Raw genomic sequence first — 17,866 nt, forward strand, 5'->3', positions numbered from 1 at the left:
TGAAGGAATCCCACTAAAATCAGGGACTAGACAAGGCTGCCCACACTTTCCCTACTTTTTCAATATGGTACTTAAGGTCCTAGCCATAACAATCAAACAATGAAAGTAGGTCAAAGGGATAAAAATTAGAAGGGATGAAGTCAAAATAGTAATATTGGAAGATGATGTTATAGTCTACTTAAGCAACACCGAAATTCCACCAGAGAACTACTTAACCTGATCAACAACTTCAGCAAACTGGCCGAGTATAATATTAACTCAAACAATTCAGTAGTCTTCCTCTACTCAAAGGGTAAACAGGCTGAGAAAGAAATTAAGGAAATGACACCCTTCACAACAGTCCCAAATAATATAAAATAACTTGCTGTTACTTGAACCAAGCAAGTAAAAAAACTGTATGACAAGAACTTCAAATCTCTGAAGAAATTGAAGAAGATCTCAGAAGATGGAAAGATCTCCCATGCTCATAGATTGGCAGGATGAATATGGTAAAAAATGGCCATTTTGCAAAAAGCAATCTACAGATTCAATGCCATCACCAACAATATTCCTACTCAATTCTTTATAAAGGTACAAAGTGCAATTTGCCGTCATTTGGTATAACATAAAACCCAGGATAGCAAAACTATACTCAACAATAAAAGACCTTCTGGGGGAATCACCATCTCTGACCTCAAGCAGTATTACAGAGCAATAGTTTGTATGGTATTGGCATACAGACAGGCAGCTCAGTGGAACATAATTGAAGACACAGAAAAGAACCCACACACCTATGGTCATTTGATCTTTGACAAAGGAGTTAAAACATCCAATGGAAGAAAGAGAGCAGTTTTAACAAATAGTTCAACTGGAGGTCAACATGTAGAAGAATGCAAGTTGACCCATTCTTATTACCCTGTACAAAGCTAAGTCCAAGTGGATCAAGGGCCTCCACGTCAAACCAGATACACTAAAATTAATAGAAAAAAAGTAGGGAAGAGTCTCGAAGACATGAGCACTAAGGAAAACTTCCTAAACAAAATACCAATGGCTTATGCTTTAAGATCAAGAATCGACAAATGGGGGAACCTCATAAAACTGAAAAGCTTCTGTAAGGCAAAGGACAGTGTCATTCAGACAAAAAGGCAACCAACAGATTGGGAAAGAATCTTTACCAATCCTGCATCTGATGGAGGGCTAATATCCAAAGTATACACAAAACATAAGAAGTTAGAGTACATTGGGCCAAACAACCCTGTTAATAAATGGGGTACGGAGCTAAAGAAAACATTCTCAGCTGAGGAATATCGAATAGCTGAAAAGCACTTAAAGAAATGCTCAACATCCTTAGTCATCACGGAAATGCAAATCAAAACAACCCTAAGAATCCACCTCACACCAGTCAGGATGGCTAAGTTCAAAAACTCAGGTGACAACAGAGGCTGGGGAGGACGTCGAGAAAGAGAAACACTCGTCCATTGTTGCTGGGATTGCAAACTGGTACAAGCACTCTGGAAATCAGTCTGAAGGTTCCTCAGAAAATTGGACATTGCACTACCTGAGCACACAGCTATACCTGTCCTGGGCATAAGCCCAAAGATGCTCCAACATACAACAAACACACATGCTCCACTAAGTTCATAGCAGCCTTATTCATAATAGCCAGAAGCTGGAATGAACCCAGATGCCCTTCAACAGAGGAATGGATTTGAAAAATGTGGTACATCTACACAATGGAGTACCACTCAGCTATCAAAAACAATGACTACGTTCAATTCATAGGCAAATGGAAAGAACTAGAAAATATCATCCACAGTGAGGTAATCCAATCACAGAAAAACACACCTGGTATGCTGTTGGGAGCGATGGCCTTGAAGCCCTCCATTATTGACATTATTATGGTGAGCATTAAGTATGACGGGTTTCATGGAAAATCCCCAGCCAGCTGCAGAAGACTAATACAAATGTGGTGGTCAACACCACGGCCTAAAACTGGTCTTCAATAACAATAAGGGAAGAATGCCCACATATACGTGGAAATTGAACAATGCTCTACTCAATGATAACCTGGTCAAGGAAGAAATAAAGAAAGAAATTAAAAACTTTTTAGAATTTAATGAAAATGAAGATACAACATACTCAAACTTATGGGACACAATGAAAGCTGTGCTAAGAGGAAAACTCATAGCGCTGAGTGCCTGCAGAAAGAAACAGGAAAGAGCATATGTCAGCAGCTTGACAGCACACCTAAAAGCTCTAGAACAAAAAGAAGCAAATACACCCAGGAGGAGTAGAAGGCAGGAAATAATCAAACTCAGAGCTGAAATCAACCAAGTAGAAACAAAAAGGACCATAGAAAGAATCAACAGAACCAAAAGTTGGTTCTTTGAGAAAATCAACAAGATAGATAAACCCTTAGCCAGACTAACGAGAGGACACAGAGAGTGTGTCCAAATTAACAAAATCAGAAATGAAAAGGGAGACATAACTACAGATTCGGAGGAAATTCAAAAAATCATCAGATCTTACTATAAAAACCTATATTCAACAAAATTTGAAAATCTTCAGGAAATGGACAATTTCCTAGACAGATACCAGGTATCGAAGTTAAATCAGGAACAGATAAACCAGTTAAACAACCCCATAACTCCTAAGGAAATAGAAGCAGTCATTAAAGGTCTCCCAACCAAAAAGAGCCCAGGTCCAGACGGGTTTAGTGCAGAATTCTATCAAACCTTCATAGAAGACCTCATACCAATATTATCCAAACTATTCCACAAAATTGAAACAGATGGAGCCCTACCGAATTCCTTCTATGAAGCCACAATTACTCTTATACCTAAACCACACAAAGACACAACAAAGAAAGAGAACTTCAGACCAATTTCCCTTATGAATATCGACGCAAAAATACTCAATAAAATTCTGGCAAACCGAATTCAAGAGCACATCAAAACAATCATCCACCATGATCAAGTAGGCTTCATCCCAGGCATGCAGGGATGGTTTAATATACGGAAAACCATCAACGTGATCCATTATATAAACAAACTGAAAGAACAGAACCACATGATCATTTCATTAGATGCTGAGAAAGCATTTGACAAAATTCAACACCCCTTCATGATAAAAGTCCTGGAAAGAATAGGAATTCAAGGCCCATACCTAAACATAGTAAAAGCCATATACAGCAAACCAGTTGCTAACATTAAACTAAATGGAGAGAAACTTGAAGCAATCCCACTAAAATCAGGGACTAGACAAGGCTGCCCACTCTCTCCCTACTTATTCAATATAGTTCTTGAAGTTCTAGCCAGAGCAATCAGACAACAAAAGGAGATCAAGGGGATACAGATCGGAAAAGAAGAGGTCAAAATATCACTATTTGCAGATGACATGATAGTATATTTAAGTGATCCCAAAAGTTCCACCAGAGAACTACTAAAGCTGATAAACAACTTCAGCAAAGTGGCTGGGTATAAAATTAACTCAAATAAATCAGTTGCCTTCCTCTATACAAAAGAGAAACAAGCCGAGAAAGAAATTAGGGAAACGACACCCTTCATAATAGACCCAAATAATATAAAGTACCTCGGTGTGACTTTAACCAAGCAAGTAAAAGATCTGTACAATAAGAACTTCAAGACACTGAGGAAAGAAATTGAAGAAGACCTCAGAAGATGGAAAGATCTCCCATGCTCATGGATTGGCAGGATTAATATGGTAAAAATGGCCATTTTACCAAAAGCAATCTACAGATTCAATGCAATCCCCATCAAAATACCAATCCAATTCTTCAAAGAGTTAGACAGAACAATTTGCAAATTCATCTGGAATAGCAAAAAACCCAGGATAGCTAAAGCTATCCTCAACAATAAAAGGAATTCAGGGGGAATCACTATCCCCGAACTCAAGCAGTATTACAGAGCAATAGTGATAAAAACTGCATGGTATTGGTACAGAGACAGACAGATAGACCAATGGAATAGAATTGAAGACCCAGAAATGAACCCACACACCTATGGTCACTTGATTTTTGACAAAGGAGCCAAAACCATCCAATGGAAAAAAGATAGTATTTTCAGCAAATGGTGCTGGTTCAACTGGAGGGCAACATGTAGAAGAATGCAGATCGATCCATCCTTATCACCCTGTACAAAGCTTAAGTCCAAGTGGATCAAGGACCTCCACATCAAACCAGACACACTCAAACTAATAGAAGAAAAACTAGGGAAGCATCTGGAACACATGGGCACTGGAAAAAATTTCCTGAACAAAACACCAATGGCTTATGCTCTAAGATCAAGAATCGACAAATGGGATCTCATAAAACTGCAAAGCTTCTGTAAGGCAAAGGACACTGTGGTTAGGACAAAACGGCAACCAACAGATTGGGAAAAGATCTTTACCAATCCTACAACAGATAGAGGCCTTATTTCCAAAATATACAAAGAACTCAAGAAGTTAGACCGCAGGGAAACAAATAACCCTATTAAAAAATGGGGTTCAGAGCTAAACAAAGAATTCACAGCTGAGGAATGCCGAATGGCTGAGAAACACCTAAAGAAATGTTCAACATCTTTAGTCATAAGGGAAATGCAAATCAAAACAACCCTGAGATTTCACCTCACACCAGTGCGATTGGCTAAGATCAAAAACTCAGGTGACAGCAGATGCTGGCGAGGATGTGGAGAAAGAGGAACACTCCTCCATTGTTGGTGGGATTGCAGACTGGTAAAACCATTCTGGAAATCAGTCTGGAGGTTCCTCAGAAAATTGGACATTGAACTGCCTGATGATCCAGCTATACCTCTCTTGGGCATATACCCAAAAGATGCCTCAACATATAAAAGAGACACGTGCTCCACTATGTTCATCGCAGCCTTATTTATAATAGCCAGAAGCTGGAAAGAACCCAGATGCCCTTCAACAGAGGAATGGATACAGAAAATGTGGTACATCTACACAATGGAATATTACTCAGCTATCAAAAACAACGAGTTTATGAAATTCGTAGGCAAATGGTTGGAACTGGAAAATATCATCCTGAGTGAGCTAACCCAATCACAGAAAGACATACATGGTATGCACTCATTGATAAGTGGCTATTAGCCCAAATGCTTGAATTACCCTAGATCCCTAGAACAAACGAAACTCAAGACGGATGATCAAAATGTGAATGCTTCACTCCTTCTTTAAATGAGGAAAAAGAATACCCTTGGCAGGGAAGGGAGAGGCAAAGATTAAAACAGAGACTGAAGGAACACCCATTCAGAGCCTGTCCCACATGTGGCCCATACATATACAGCCACCCAATTAGACAAGATGGATGAAGCAAAGAAGTGCAGACCGACAGGAGCCGGATGTAGATTGCTCCTGAGAGACACAGCCAGAATACAGCAAATATAGAGGCGAATGCCAGCAGCAAACCACTGAACTGAGAATAGGTCCCCTATTGAAGGAATCAGAGAAAGAACTGGAAGAGCTTGAAGGGGCTCGAGACCCCAAAAGTACAACAATGCCAAGCAACCAGAGCTTCCAGGGACTAAGCCACTACCTAAAGACTATACATGGACTGACCCTGGACTCTGACCCCATAGGTAGCAATGAATATCCTAGTAAGAGCACCAGTGGAAGGGGAAGCCCTGGGTCCTGCTAAGACTGAACCCACAGTGAACTAGTCTATGGGGGGAGGGCGGCAATGGGGGGAGGGTTGGGAGGGGAACACCCATAAGGAAGGGGAGGTGGGAGGGGGATGTTTGCCCGGAAACCGGGAAAGGGAATAACACTCGAAATGTATATAAGAAATACTCAAGTTAATAAAAAAAAAATAATGAAAAAAAAAAAAAAAACAAATGTGGTGGTCAAGATGAATAATCATATGATAACGTGTGACGTTAAGATACCCAAAGTCATGACCTGTAACCTTTCTGAAAAAGCAACATCCTGCTGACTAATAGATATGACAAACCTGTGACCTTTCTGACAACCTGTCAACATCAGCCGATTCCCTGACCACATGAATATCGTGTCCTTGGCATGGGTAAATGTTTCTTACTACTCTCCTCTCTCTGTTACCCATTTTATGGTACAAATTCAGCCTTGGGGAAAAATAAAATTGTCACCTTGATCAGACAAATAAGTCTTGGAGTCCTTCTTCACGTCTCTTGTCCCCCATTCTCTTCCAGGTACTCAGCACCCCTCATTGACAGTATGCACTCATTGATAAGTGGACATTGACCAAAACCTCAAATTACCCAAGATGCAATCTACAGATGTCAGGAAACTCAAGAAGAAGGATGACCAAAGTGCAGATGGTCCCACTCCTTCTTAAAATGGGGAACAAAAATATCCATAGGAGGGGATATGGAGGCCAAATCTAACGCAGAGAACGAAGGAACAGCCATTCAGAGTCTGCCCCACATGTGGCCCATATATATACAACCACCAAAACTAGGTAAGATTGATGAAGCTAAAAAGTGCTTACTGAAAGGGACAGAATATGCATCTCCACTGAGAGACACATCCAGGGCATGTCAAATAAAGAGGTCAGTGCTGGCAGTAAACTACTGAACTGAGAACAGGATGCCATTTATGGGAATTAGAGGAAGGATTCAAAGAGCTGAAGGGCATGCAACCCCACATGAACAGCAATGCCAACCAAATAAACCACTAGCAAAAGACTATACGTGGACTGACCCAGGGGTCCAACTGCATATGTAGGAGAGAATATCCTTGTTGGGGCACCTGTGGAAGGGGAAGCCCTTGTTCTTAACAAGGTTGGACCCTGAGTGCAGGGAAATGTCCGGGAAGTGGGTTCTAAGGGGCATGGATTGGGGGACCATACATATGGGTGAGGGCACGGCAGGGGGGCTTATGGACCAAAAGCTGGGAAAGGGAATAACGTTTGAATAAAACATATATATCTATTAAAAAAACTGAAATTTAAAAAACTGATACTAATACCAAAAAATAATCAAAAAATATGAATAAGAAAGAAATTTTAGGACTTGGAAAAAGATGAATGCCAGGTATTTGAAAAACTGTATGACCATGGTAAACACTGTAATATACTTGAGAAATTTTTTACATGTTAATGAACTGCATCTTTTGTTTAAATAGTGAATGGAAATACAGTCCCTCCTGGCTGTGAGGCTAGGGATCCAGATGTAGTGGAATTCATTATTTGTTGAGTCCTGAACCTTTGAGCCTGCTTCTAACTCAGCTTATGCCAAGGAAACTAGGCCAGGGTGATGTCTAAGACATTGACCAAACTATCTGGACTAACAATCACAGGTGAAATTCCACCTTGTAAATGGGAGGAGAGGAATAAAAGATACCTTTAAGGATTTAAAAAAGATGAAATGTACCCAAAAAATCCAATAAAAAAGTTTAAAATAAAAATTACTTAGGAAATACAAAATACTGCGGTGCCATTCCACAATCATGATGTGTTTCTTCTGTGATAGCTTACAGGTTAATTTACTTCTCTATGACTCTTTTCTTATTTCAAAGTAAGTAATGGCATCATCTGTGGAGTGATGGTGAGAACAAAAGCTTTGCCGAACTTGAATAATCGATCCCTCCCGAGCATGTGCTTAACATTCTAAGTGCAGGGAAATTTCCTGAGGGGATTAAAGAACAAAATCCAAACATAAAACAGGAACAACAACGATGTAAAAACATTCTGCATGCTGGGTATGAAGGCATGTTACAACTTTAATCAGCTTTGTAGGTATTTCTAATAAACACACAAAGAAACAAAAATCCTATCACAGTCCTAGCAGTTGCATCCAACAAAGAGAGAGCTGTGAGGTAGTGCGTGCTGCTTCTTTCCCCAGATACCCCTGGGCCTCAGGCCTGCATCCAGTGAGCTGGACCAAGAGCAGCCAGGTTGAAATTCCTGCTGCCATGGCAGGATTCTGCAGGAACATTTCCCTTTGACAACAAGGATCCTGTGTGGAGGAGACCTCTTGGTGAGTCCTCAAGGACTCTATGTGTCCTATTCTACAGGGAGAAGCCCTGCCAGGTCTTTGGCAAGGCCAGCCAGTTGTATGGGGAAGTCTCTGGTCCTGTGGCAGAGGGCGAGGAATGGCAGAAAGAATGGCAGCTCCACTGAGAGCAAAGGTTAACCCTTCTAGGCCTATGACCTCCTAATGAATTTATCTTTTCACCCAATGCCCTATTCATATTTTCTTACTATCATACAACTGTGATCTTGATGAGCAGCTGGTCTCTTGTTTTCTTAATCAGTTCTTTGTTGTCACAGACGTTTTTAACTTACTCCAGCCCATGAGACTTATTCATACCTTCTGTATGCAGTAGGACCCTTGGTGGGACTGTCATCTCAAAAATAGAAGGTTCGGTAATCCAAAAGATTGGACTCCAATATACCTCAGGCCAGGAAAGAAGTCAGCCACCATTAGTAAAAGAGCAAGGGAAAAATTACATAGGAAAATCAAGTGGCTTAATCAGAAGAAAAGATCCTCAACTTCTAAGGCCCGCACATCTGCACCCCTCTCTTCTGAGCTTTGTATAGTGATGTTGTATAACTCCAGATGGTAGTAAAAGGCAGAGTTCTTCCAAGAAAGGTCAGACATGATTTTCACTCTTACATCTCTGAGGTGGGGTGGCATTATAGCACACATTCATGTTGAATTATTATAACACCTATGATAAGAAGACAGAATCCATATATCACAATGCTAAATAGACCCCCTCCTGAACGTATGGACCCTTTAAAATTGAGGTTCAACCTGAACTCAGGCCATTCCACTCCCTTCCCATCCTCCTGATTCTTATGTTTGCTACGAGTAAAAGATCATGGTGTAGTCCCCAATATTCTCATGCCTAGACTTGTCTATTCACCAAGAATGACATTGGAGAAGTGATGGCTATATAGTTACAATGTAGTAACACAAGGTCCAGGTTGACATTTGCTCACTGATGTCCAATTTAATTGTCTTGTTATATTTGAGAAAGGGAGGATGTCCTCCATAATATATAAAACGGACAGAAATTTATTATTTTATATATGCCCTGTAGTTGATCCCTATGTTCCCAAGTAAAAGGAGTTTTTATTGCAAAAAAATAGGATTATAGACCATTGATTTTGTGAAATACATGGATATGTAAATGGAAAAAATGTCAGCTTTCAAGGACTGCACAGTAAGCAAATATTTCCAGGTTTTATACACTCAGAGGTATAGAAGATATATATTGGCCTCCAGAAAAAGGGAAAAGATCAGGAATGGAAACGTGTGTCACATGCATTGTCTCGAGTAGTAGATTTACTTTTAAGAAAAATCTCCCTCCTCCTTGGTCCCTAGAGATTTGGGTGCTAGAAAAATCTGTTCTCCAATTCAGGGTTGTAAGCAACCCTCAACCAGCAAAAGCATTGTCGACTTCTAATGAAGCAGAGAGACATATCTAGCTTTGAAATAGAGGTTGCCAAATGGTATTCCCAGTGACACATGGGAGACTGGAGGAAAGGGTCCCCACAGAATATCATTAGTTTGGGGACAGCTGGTTAGTAGGTAGGCCATAGAACTTTACAGTGACATCACCAGTAAGCCGTTCACTGGACACTCTATTGTATCTAAGAGATCCCTAGAATCTTCTGTGATGTCACCAGTGTTGTGGTGACACCAACTGCCTTTGGGATATTACTTCAGTTCCCTTTGGGTTCACAAGCAGGCATGTTTCGCCAGCTGCTCAGGCTATTTCGGAAGGAAAGTGTTGATCAAGGAGAGACCGCACCAGGTCAGAGAGAAGCTGACCCCCTCTCTAGTGAAACAGGAAGGAGGAACTCATTCTGGGGAAGGCTTGGTGAGTCGTGGGCAGAGTTGGGGAACATCCTCAAGAGGTAGGTTTGAGATGTGCCTTCTAAGACTAGGCCTTACAAGCAGGAGCCTTGGGATTTCTCAAAGGCAAACCAAGAGTCAGGAGTTCCTGATCTTTAATTTGAGAGAAAGCCATAAAGTTGTAAGACTTCAGTGTCTTTTCTTGAAGCTTTTTAACTGTGAGTGTCAACGAATGGCAGGAGGAGGCACTGTGAGATTAACAATGTGACCATCCATGGTTGGGAGTTGAAGCACTTCATCCTCTAGATTACTGTAGGTGACATAAGTCTCTGATGGCGAGAACAAGGAAGGATGCACCCCTAGTCATGAATTGAGTGCTCAGACACTTTGGGCTGGACCACACTTGGTTAGAGCTTAATGGTGCTAAGCATTATGAAGTCATTATGAACTCCAGGATTATCTGCACCACATCTGATATGAGATAACAATGTTGCAGATGTTTATGTCTCAGTCACATTATAACTTTCAGTGCCGGGGGTTGTGTGATAGTGAGTGTGGCATGTGTATGGCATTAGAGGTTGGGAAGAGGGACATAGCTTAAGAATCAACCTTTAAGAAAGCTTTTCTGCTCTTTCAGGGATTCACCCAGTCTCTACCATTTCCCCTTCCTCACCTCCTTTTCGGATTCAGAATGATCTATTCTGCCCATTGGTTCAAATATGCAAATCCACTTGGGTTTATCTGTCTACAGGTTTTGGTAGGAAGGCATCATCCCAAAATGTCATCATTAAGCAAGAGGAGTGTCTAAAGGAACTGGAGGAACTCAAATTTGAAATCCAGAAGTGTCAATTCGAGAGGGATGAACTTTACCAAATCCTGGATCTTTATATCTATGATGAGTGGGACCACAGGTAGTCATTATGCCCAGTAACCTGTTCACTGTCTTGTGCTCTCTCTCTCTCTGCTAACCCGAGATTTCCTCATAGCATGTGAGAGTTTCACCTCTCATCCTGGATTTTAAGGAGTTTTGGCAGGCAGTTGCTTGTGAGATAAGCTAGGTGCTGTGTGTTTAGGGTCAACCTCTTTTGTACTTGACCCTGAGCCTCTTAGATGAGCATTTGTTCATTATACTCTGATTCTATGGCACCTCCATGCATGTAGTTGGCATTCTAAATGTGTTTGGATATGGGTTGCTATGTATGTATGTGGAAGTATATGTGGTGTTTTACTCAGGATCAGGACGTCTGGGACCTTTGATGGGGTCTGAGGATTTGTTTGATCAACACTTTGCAGGTCATGATAGTGATGAGTACGTGGAGGCCCACACTGATCAACAGAGCACTTTACTCCTTCTGTATACCTTGGTGGCACCCAGGACTCTCCTGAGGGTAGGAGGTGCTATAAATCCTCTTCACTGTCAAACTTAGTTATGCCCTCTGGGAATTCATGTAACGATAGAAACCAAGGATTGAGTATACCTGCTTTCAAAACAAGAGAAATGTCATCACAGCTTTCTCTTGGGCCCAAAGCTGTGGCACAGACTGGAGGAATCTTCTTCCTGAACTAGTCAATTCCATCATGCTCACCTGGCCAGCTCTTGAAGGTCAGGTCCCTCCAACTGGTACCGCGGCTCTATTGTCCTGTGCCCAGGATAATAAACTTAACCAGTACAAATACTTTGAAGGAGCAAGTATGTGGAACATACTGAGTTTAACTAATAGAGAGAACAGTCTGATTTTACCTATTTTGTTTCACCTGCTTTGATCTTTAGTTTTTTATTTTTTTAACTATCCAGGGATTGTTTATTGTGACCTAGAAATGGTCACTGTGGTCTTGACTGTTGTTATTCCCAAACAGGCAACTCTCAGGCTCTGCCCCCTCCTATATAGTGAGTCTTTGCAGAACCATATCTCTCAGGATTCCAAGGAGTCCTTATTTCAAAACAAATGTTTGCTTATTTACATAGAAATATTTTGTGTGGATTGAGTCTCACTGTTGGGTTTTGGTCTGGTTTTTGAGTTTGCCATTTTCTTCCCTTCCACCATTCCTTGAATTTGAAATTTTTTATTATATATTTTTATTTACATTCACCTAATTCTGAAATCGTGAGTTCAAAACATTATTTGTTCCTTTGGCCATGACCTAACCCAGGCTGCATGTCGAATTGCCAGTCCTTCAATCCGAACATGAGATGAGAATGATGGCTATGCAAATGATGACCAACTCAATAAGTGATGCCATGGAGAGGTACAAGGAGCTCATACAAGTGAACAGTTCCTACCGGTGAGTCGCTGACAGAGATGACGAACCCAGCACTAGGCAGGAAATGCTTCTGTCCTGTATGACTTTAACAAAAGTCAGGGCTCTGGTTCTGTAGTGTCTGACTCTTAACAAGAAGCCTGCCTCCTGGCAAGGGTCTTAGATTTGTAGCTCTTGGACTCATTTGTCGTACATGTGAAGGGTGTAGAAGACCCTCCAACTGTTATTTTCCCTGTTAAAGATCCTCTAGATAGAAAAGGTTTGCACCATGATGGGAATATCAATCAATTCTGAATCTCTAGGACTCTGACAGGAGATTTAAAGATCTGTGATCCATGAGAAACACATGGAAAGATTGTATAGCTATTGGGTCTTCAACTACCCCTCAGAGGGGCTTTCCCCACAACGTGAAGATGGTTTCACCATACCATGGACATCCAAGCTCCCTTATGGACCATTTCTTCTTCCTTGATTTATATAAACCGTCTTAGTGTCAGGATTTTCAGAAGTACTTTCAATCACAGGGAATGTGGATTCTGGATTTGACCTCCTCTAATTGGTGTTAACTTGGATAGTGTAGCCCTATTCTGGGGATGTCTGGGGCTGAGGGCCCTTGAAGGGATGGCTGGACTTGCAGGAGTGACAGGCAAATAGAAGCTGGCTGGGATTTACCAGTTTTTGTTTGTGGTTCAGCATCAGGCTGTCCCAGCTCCTGCGTGAACAAGCTCAATTGAAGAACAATATACAGATTTTGCTGAATGAGAAGAGAGAACTGCTGGTGGAGCAGACTGAACTGCCAGCATCCTCTGTGGAGGCAAAGAGGCTCTGTGAAGAGGCTGGAATGAACATCTGTGACCCCAGAGCCAAGCAACAGCAGGTAGGGTTAGGCCTCAGGGTCAGGTTGTCCTCATGTCTTACCATAAACATAGACAACCAATGTTACTGTCTATTGACTGATCCATGTCCTGACCTAGGTCTCATCCAAGTGTTCATTCATGTGATGGTTTACAAGGCTTTCTGTGGAGATAGCCCCTCTTCAGGAAACTGCATGTTTGGAAAGCAAATGCTTCTGCTCTTCGAGAATCTGCACTTCATTAAGGGAGATAGGTTGATCACACAGCACAGCACTACATGCCATTATGTATGGAGGGTGCTATGTGGGAGCCCCTCTTTAGACTAGAACAGGGCTTTGAGGGATGAAGCAAAAGCCTGGAGCTCATTTTCTTTACAGGGATCCTTGAGACTCAGGAAGTAAGTAGTTTTCAAGGAGGAGAGCTTGGTGGAAATGCCAAAGAAATGGTTCTCATTGTCATTTGTGGTGGCTTTTGTTCTTCCTCCCCTCATGTCCCTGTATATGAAGATGGTGACTTCATGCTTCATAGATCTTGGGTAACTACAGAGCCTGTGTATCAGCATGTCAGTCCTGTCTTATTTGAGTGCTCCTGGAGAGTTCATAACTGGGCCTTAGAACCTGAAGCTGTTTAGAAGAGCAAGGATGTGGAAAAGGTTTCTCAAAGGCTGAGGGTTGGCATGAGAGACTTGATGCTTCAAGAACAAAGTTATCCATATGTACCCCCAATTCTCACCAAGAAAGGTGCATTGCTGTGCTGACCTGCATCTTAGGGAGCATGCGGGGAGGCCAGTTCATGACATGCAGTTTTGTCCAGTCATTATCTAACTTAGTCCTTTAAGCCTAGGTCTCTCAACAAACATGAAGCTTCCTGTTTTGTGCTGGCCAGCAGTCTTTGCATCATTCGTCCAGTTCCAAGATGAGCCCCCTCTCTTATTTGTCTCAACACATTCTTAAACCATTCAGCTATTTTAAAAATAAGGATTAGATTTCTTCACTTTACCTGAACAGGTTATCCCCCGGGAAGATTCTGGATTGTCTTATTGGCTTCACCATGATCTTGCATGGAATCCTAGAGTGCAACCCTCTGCTGACATTGCTTTGCTGACTATATCATGGGTACTGCATTCTTTCAGGATAGATTCCCTCTCAATATTGTACACAGTGCTGCCTTTCAGAAAAGTCACTGTATGTTATTTATTTAGCCTTTTTCTGACTGACATTGAGGTTGTTTTAATATCACAGGAACTCTAATGTGATGAAATATTCCTGGGAACTGACCATGAGTCACTGTCTTCTCTGATGCTTCCAAAGTCTTCTATGAAGGAAACAGGGTAGTTTTAGTGAGGGGCCTATGATGAGTCAGCATAGAGCTTGATGGAGTCTTTTCCTAGAAATCTCTCTCTTGAGGATTTGATGTTGTGTTGTTTAGAGTATCTGTGCAGAACATGTAAATTACTTGTCGGACCAGCAAGTATCTGCATAGAAAGGTTTCCTGAAGTGGAAATGAGTACAGGCGAGGGCAGCACAGCCTGCTTGAGTCTAAGAGACTTGTACACAGCATTGTTCCCACTAATTCCTCACTCAACAGGAAATGTGCTGCATAAGAGCAAAGTTTTCATTTGTGCATGCGAGTGTGTATCTGTGTGTCTGTGTTTGTGTGAGTGTTTGTGTGTGTGTGTGTGTGGTGTGTGTGTGTGTGTGTGTGTTTGCAGTAGTGAACGTGTGTTTCCCTCAATTCCAAGTTTCATGAGAAAAGTACTCTAAGCATTCACTTTACATCCATGAAACATGAAATAGAGCTGCCCAGTCATTTGGCATCTCCATCTAGCTCTGTACAGCAAAAGGACACATAAATTACTAATTTATTCTGTTTCCAAAAATTTCAGAACAGAATTATCCTGTGAAGTCTGGGGGAGGAGTGGAAATATGTTCAAGTTAGTCGTATTTCACAGGGGTAACAAATGGTACAGGCCTAGAGCTTGCAGGTCCCTTTTTGTTATGGTGTAGAAGCAGGACAATAAAATACTTTAGAAATGCAACCCCCAAAAAGAGGACACAAAAACACCTGTAAAGTTAGATTTTCAAGTGATTACAGGCAAAACCACTGATCTGCATTGAAATCCTTTGGAGCACATCAAAGGAATGGAGTACTGGGAGGTAAGGGCAAGGCTTCTCTAGAAAAATCCATGAGTTTATCCTGCTTCTCTGTTCTTTGTGAATTGTGAAAGCCCACTGGAAGGTTGTGTCACTCACTGTGTCTTCTCCAAGGTTGCTTTCCACATTGCCTGCTACCATTTCTTTCCAGCTACCTTGGCACACTACAACTTCCCGTGGGAGTTGGCTTGGATTTTATTCATTGAGAATTTGAGTTGCTTGGAATTGTATCGTCATCCAGAAAAAGTCCCATGGCTATGCTGTGGTGCAAGAACAGGGTAGTTTCAGGAGCCCCTTTAGGTGCACAGATAATCCAAAGCGCTCCCCTATGTTATCTGTGTAGCATTCTGCAAGTGCTGTCAATCAACATCATTTTCTCTCAGTTAATTTCAGCCTCAATGGGTTAGGAGAAATGATGAGCTTCAAATGGGTCTGACAGTGTAAGAACAGGTAGCCCTATGAGAAGCCATGTTCAGAAAGTGGAACAGAAGTTTTAGTTAACCCAGTGATTCCACAACAAGGAGTAGGTATTGCCATTGCAACTAGGGAGCATCAATGTTGTAGTGGTCCCAGAGTAGCCCTGAAGGAGAATCTATCCAGACGTCCATCAGCCAAGGAGTAAAAGTGTACATACGATGGAGCCCTTCCATAGATTCTGATTCAGTGTGAGAAAATCCATGCAAGCGTTTACTTACTTATTCAAATTATCTGTGGAACAATCACATTACGGGGAGAAAATTTGTTGATTTGGATCCTGGTTATGGAGATTTCCTATGATTCTAGCTTTGGGCATGAAGTCACTCAGGCTATGGTAAAGACAGCTCCGATTAGAAGAAGTTGCACACTTTGGGGAAAGTCTGAAAGAGTGAACAAGAACAAGAGTCTAGTCCACCACCAATATATGATCCTTTGCTGAGCAACAAGACAGCTCTACACAGCCTTTGGGACTTGCTAAGCCAGATTGTTAATGGGGAAAGACCCTGAGTCTATGACGGTTTATGGGAGGACAGCACATCACTGACTGAGCGGTCTATAGGCTCTGGCCACTATGTACATATCCCACTCAACATTTTTTTTATGCCTCCAGCGAATCCTGGGGAATCTTTACATTAAGCATTAATGTTCAGGTAGGAACACAGGCTGGAAGAAGCCATTTGAATATCCTTCCCTATATAAATACCCTTTTTGGGTGGATGACCACCCCACCTGGATTTCAGCCTCAGGCAGCTAAGGAGCTACTCAGAGTATTGTTCTGGTACAGTTCATGTGAATTTTGCCCATGAAACAATATATATGATCCTCTGGATTTCTTGCTATGTTCTACTCCTTTCTTCCTGTGATCTCTCCGGAAATATCTGAGGACATTTTCTCTTCTGTCCTCTCACAAATTGCCTTACACTAGCCATAGACTTACAGGGGTGCTGTTCTGTTTCTACATCACAATCACATTTAATGTCCGTGTGTACGCTGGGAAGATTTGCATGGAGCACATTCTCAGTGATTACAGGATCTATGCAATTCCCATGGATTTGATGTGAGATGGCTTCTCTGTGTATTTGCAGATACAGTGGTTACAAATTGAACCTCCGCAGGTTCCTTCAGTGCTAACATAATCAGAAATTTCACCTCAATTCTGGGCATGTTCTCTAGAAGGAATCCACATGGTATTCTAGGTTGCTCATACATCTCTTGAACTCAGGTTCAGACATAGCTACAATGTTATTATTCAATGTCATATACCTGGACCAGTGGGAAAAAATGCTCATTTTTCTCTTAATCCCAGTACAGTGCATAGTCCACAGTTCAAATTCTAGCAGTGTTAAAAGCTGAGATATAAATCCAAGCGCAGGTACTCTATGTCACTTGGGGATGCAGGTACTGACCTAGGCTGACAGGTCATGCTGGATTGTCCAACTGAATAGAGCTGATGTAAGAGGGAGAGCTGAATTGACAACCACTCAATAAATTTTTATTCCCTTGCTCTGCTAGGTCTGAAATTCTCCAGCAGAAACTCGAACATGACACAGACCAGGACAAGATCTCCCTTGGAGAGAAGAGCTACAGGAGGAGAACTAAGTGTGCACAGCAAATACACCACTATTGCGTCTCATCTGTAGTGTCCATAGCAATTGTGGACGGCATTTTCCTCCTTTAGTTTAACTTCTTTGGATTGAATAGGCTGTACTTTCACCTCAGCTCTCTCCAACAAGTGTGCACTTTTTGAGGGACTCAGAGAAGTGTTGATGCACATCAATCAAGAGCTGCTGGTCATCCAGAAAGACTGTGCACGTGTAAATTTGTACTTGTCCTGATGGGTCATCCAGAAGAGTTTCATGGAGATCAGTTCACAACATTGGAAAGACTTTGTGACAAAGTCTGTAATATCATTTATACTCAGTATTGGTAGGCTTTTTCCTTAATACCCCCACTCCAACAAAACAGACCTACTTCCACTCCTCTCGAGAAGATTGTTACCATCACTAACAGCTTTTCTACTATGTCTCCAAGGCAAGCCACAGCTATAAGTCTATTCTGCAAAAGGAGCAGCAAAAGAATGCTTAGCGCAATTCTTCTTTTTAAAGTTTGGTTAATTTTTAAATGTTTTGGTTATTTGGTTTTCCTTCTATTCATTTGAAGATTTATTATTTATCTGTTGTTCTTGTTTTGTTCATTTGCTTGTCTATTTTGATAAGGATATAGACTGTATATATTGACTACCTGCATCTGGTTACTATCAAGTAAATTGGATGTATTCTGGTCAATAAAGGAGTAATCTCAAACTCTTCACTCTTAAGAACCTTCTTTATTGATCATTAGT

At 41.4% G+C, this 17,866-nt stretch overlaps 2 protein-coding genes across 10 annotated transcripts in view; both read left to right on the forward strand.

Moving 5' to 3' along the window:
- Positions 1-17,835, forward strand: part of LOC148003532 (disks large homolog 5-like) — a 31,222-nt gene extending 13,387 nt beyond the window's left edge. Inside the window, exons 2-8 of one of the 9 annotated variants that reach the window (XM_087568728.1) lie at positions 6,168-6,436; positions 7,821-7,955; positions 9,676-9,807; positions 10,534-10,693; positions 11,934-12,065; positions 12,735-12,918; positions 17,038-17,835. In XM_087568728.1, coding sequence (XP_087424854.1) covers positions 9,678-9,807; positions 10,534-10,693; positions 11,934-12,065; positions 12,735-12,918; positions 17,038-17,043 — 612 coding nt within the window. In that variant the 5' untranslated portion in view covers positions 6,168-6,436; positions 7,821-7,955; positions 9,676-9,677 and the 3' untranslated portion in view covers positions 17,044-17,835. The remainder of the gene's footprint in view (positions 1-6,167; positions 6,437-7,820; positions 7,956-9,675; positions 9,808-10,533; positions 10,694-11,933; positions 12,066-12,734; positions 12,919-17,037) is intronic. The other 8 variants (XM_087568736.1, XM_087568733.1, XM_087568729.1 and 5 more) reach the window with 8 other exon arrangements.
- LOC148003533 (uncharacterized) overlaps positions 1-17,866 on the forward strand; it is a 54,607-nt gene that overhangs the window by 2,741 nt on the left and 34,000 nt on the right. The window lies entirely within an intron of this gene.

Source organism: Rattus norvegicus, chromosome 9 (genome assembly GCF_021556685.1).
Source record: "Rattus norvegicus strain SHRSP/BbbUtx chromosome 9, alternate assembly SHRSP_T2T, whole genome shotgun sequence".
NCBI lineage: Eukaryota > Metazoa > Chordata > Mammalia > Rodentia > Muridae > Rattus > Rattus norvegicus.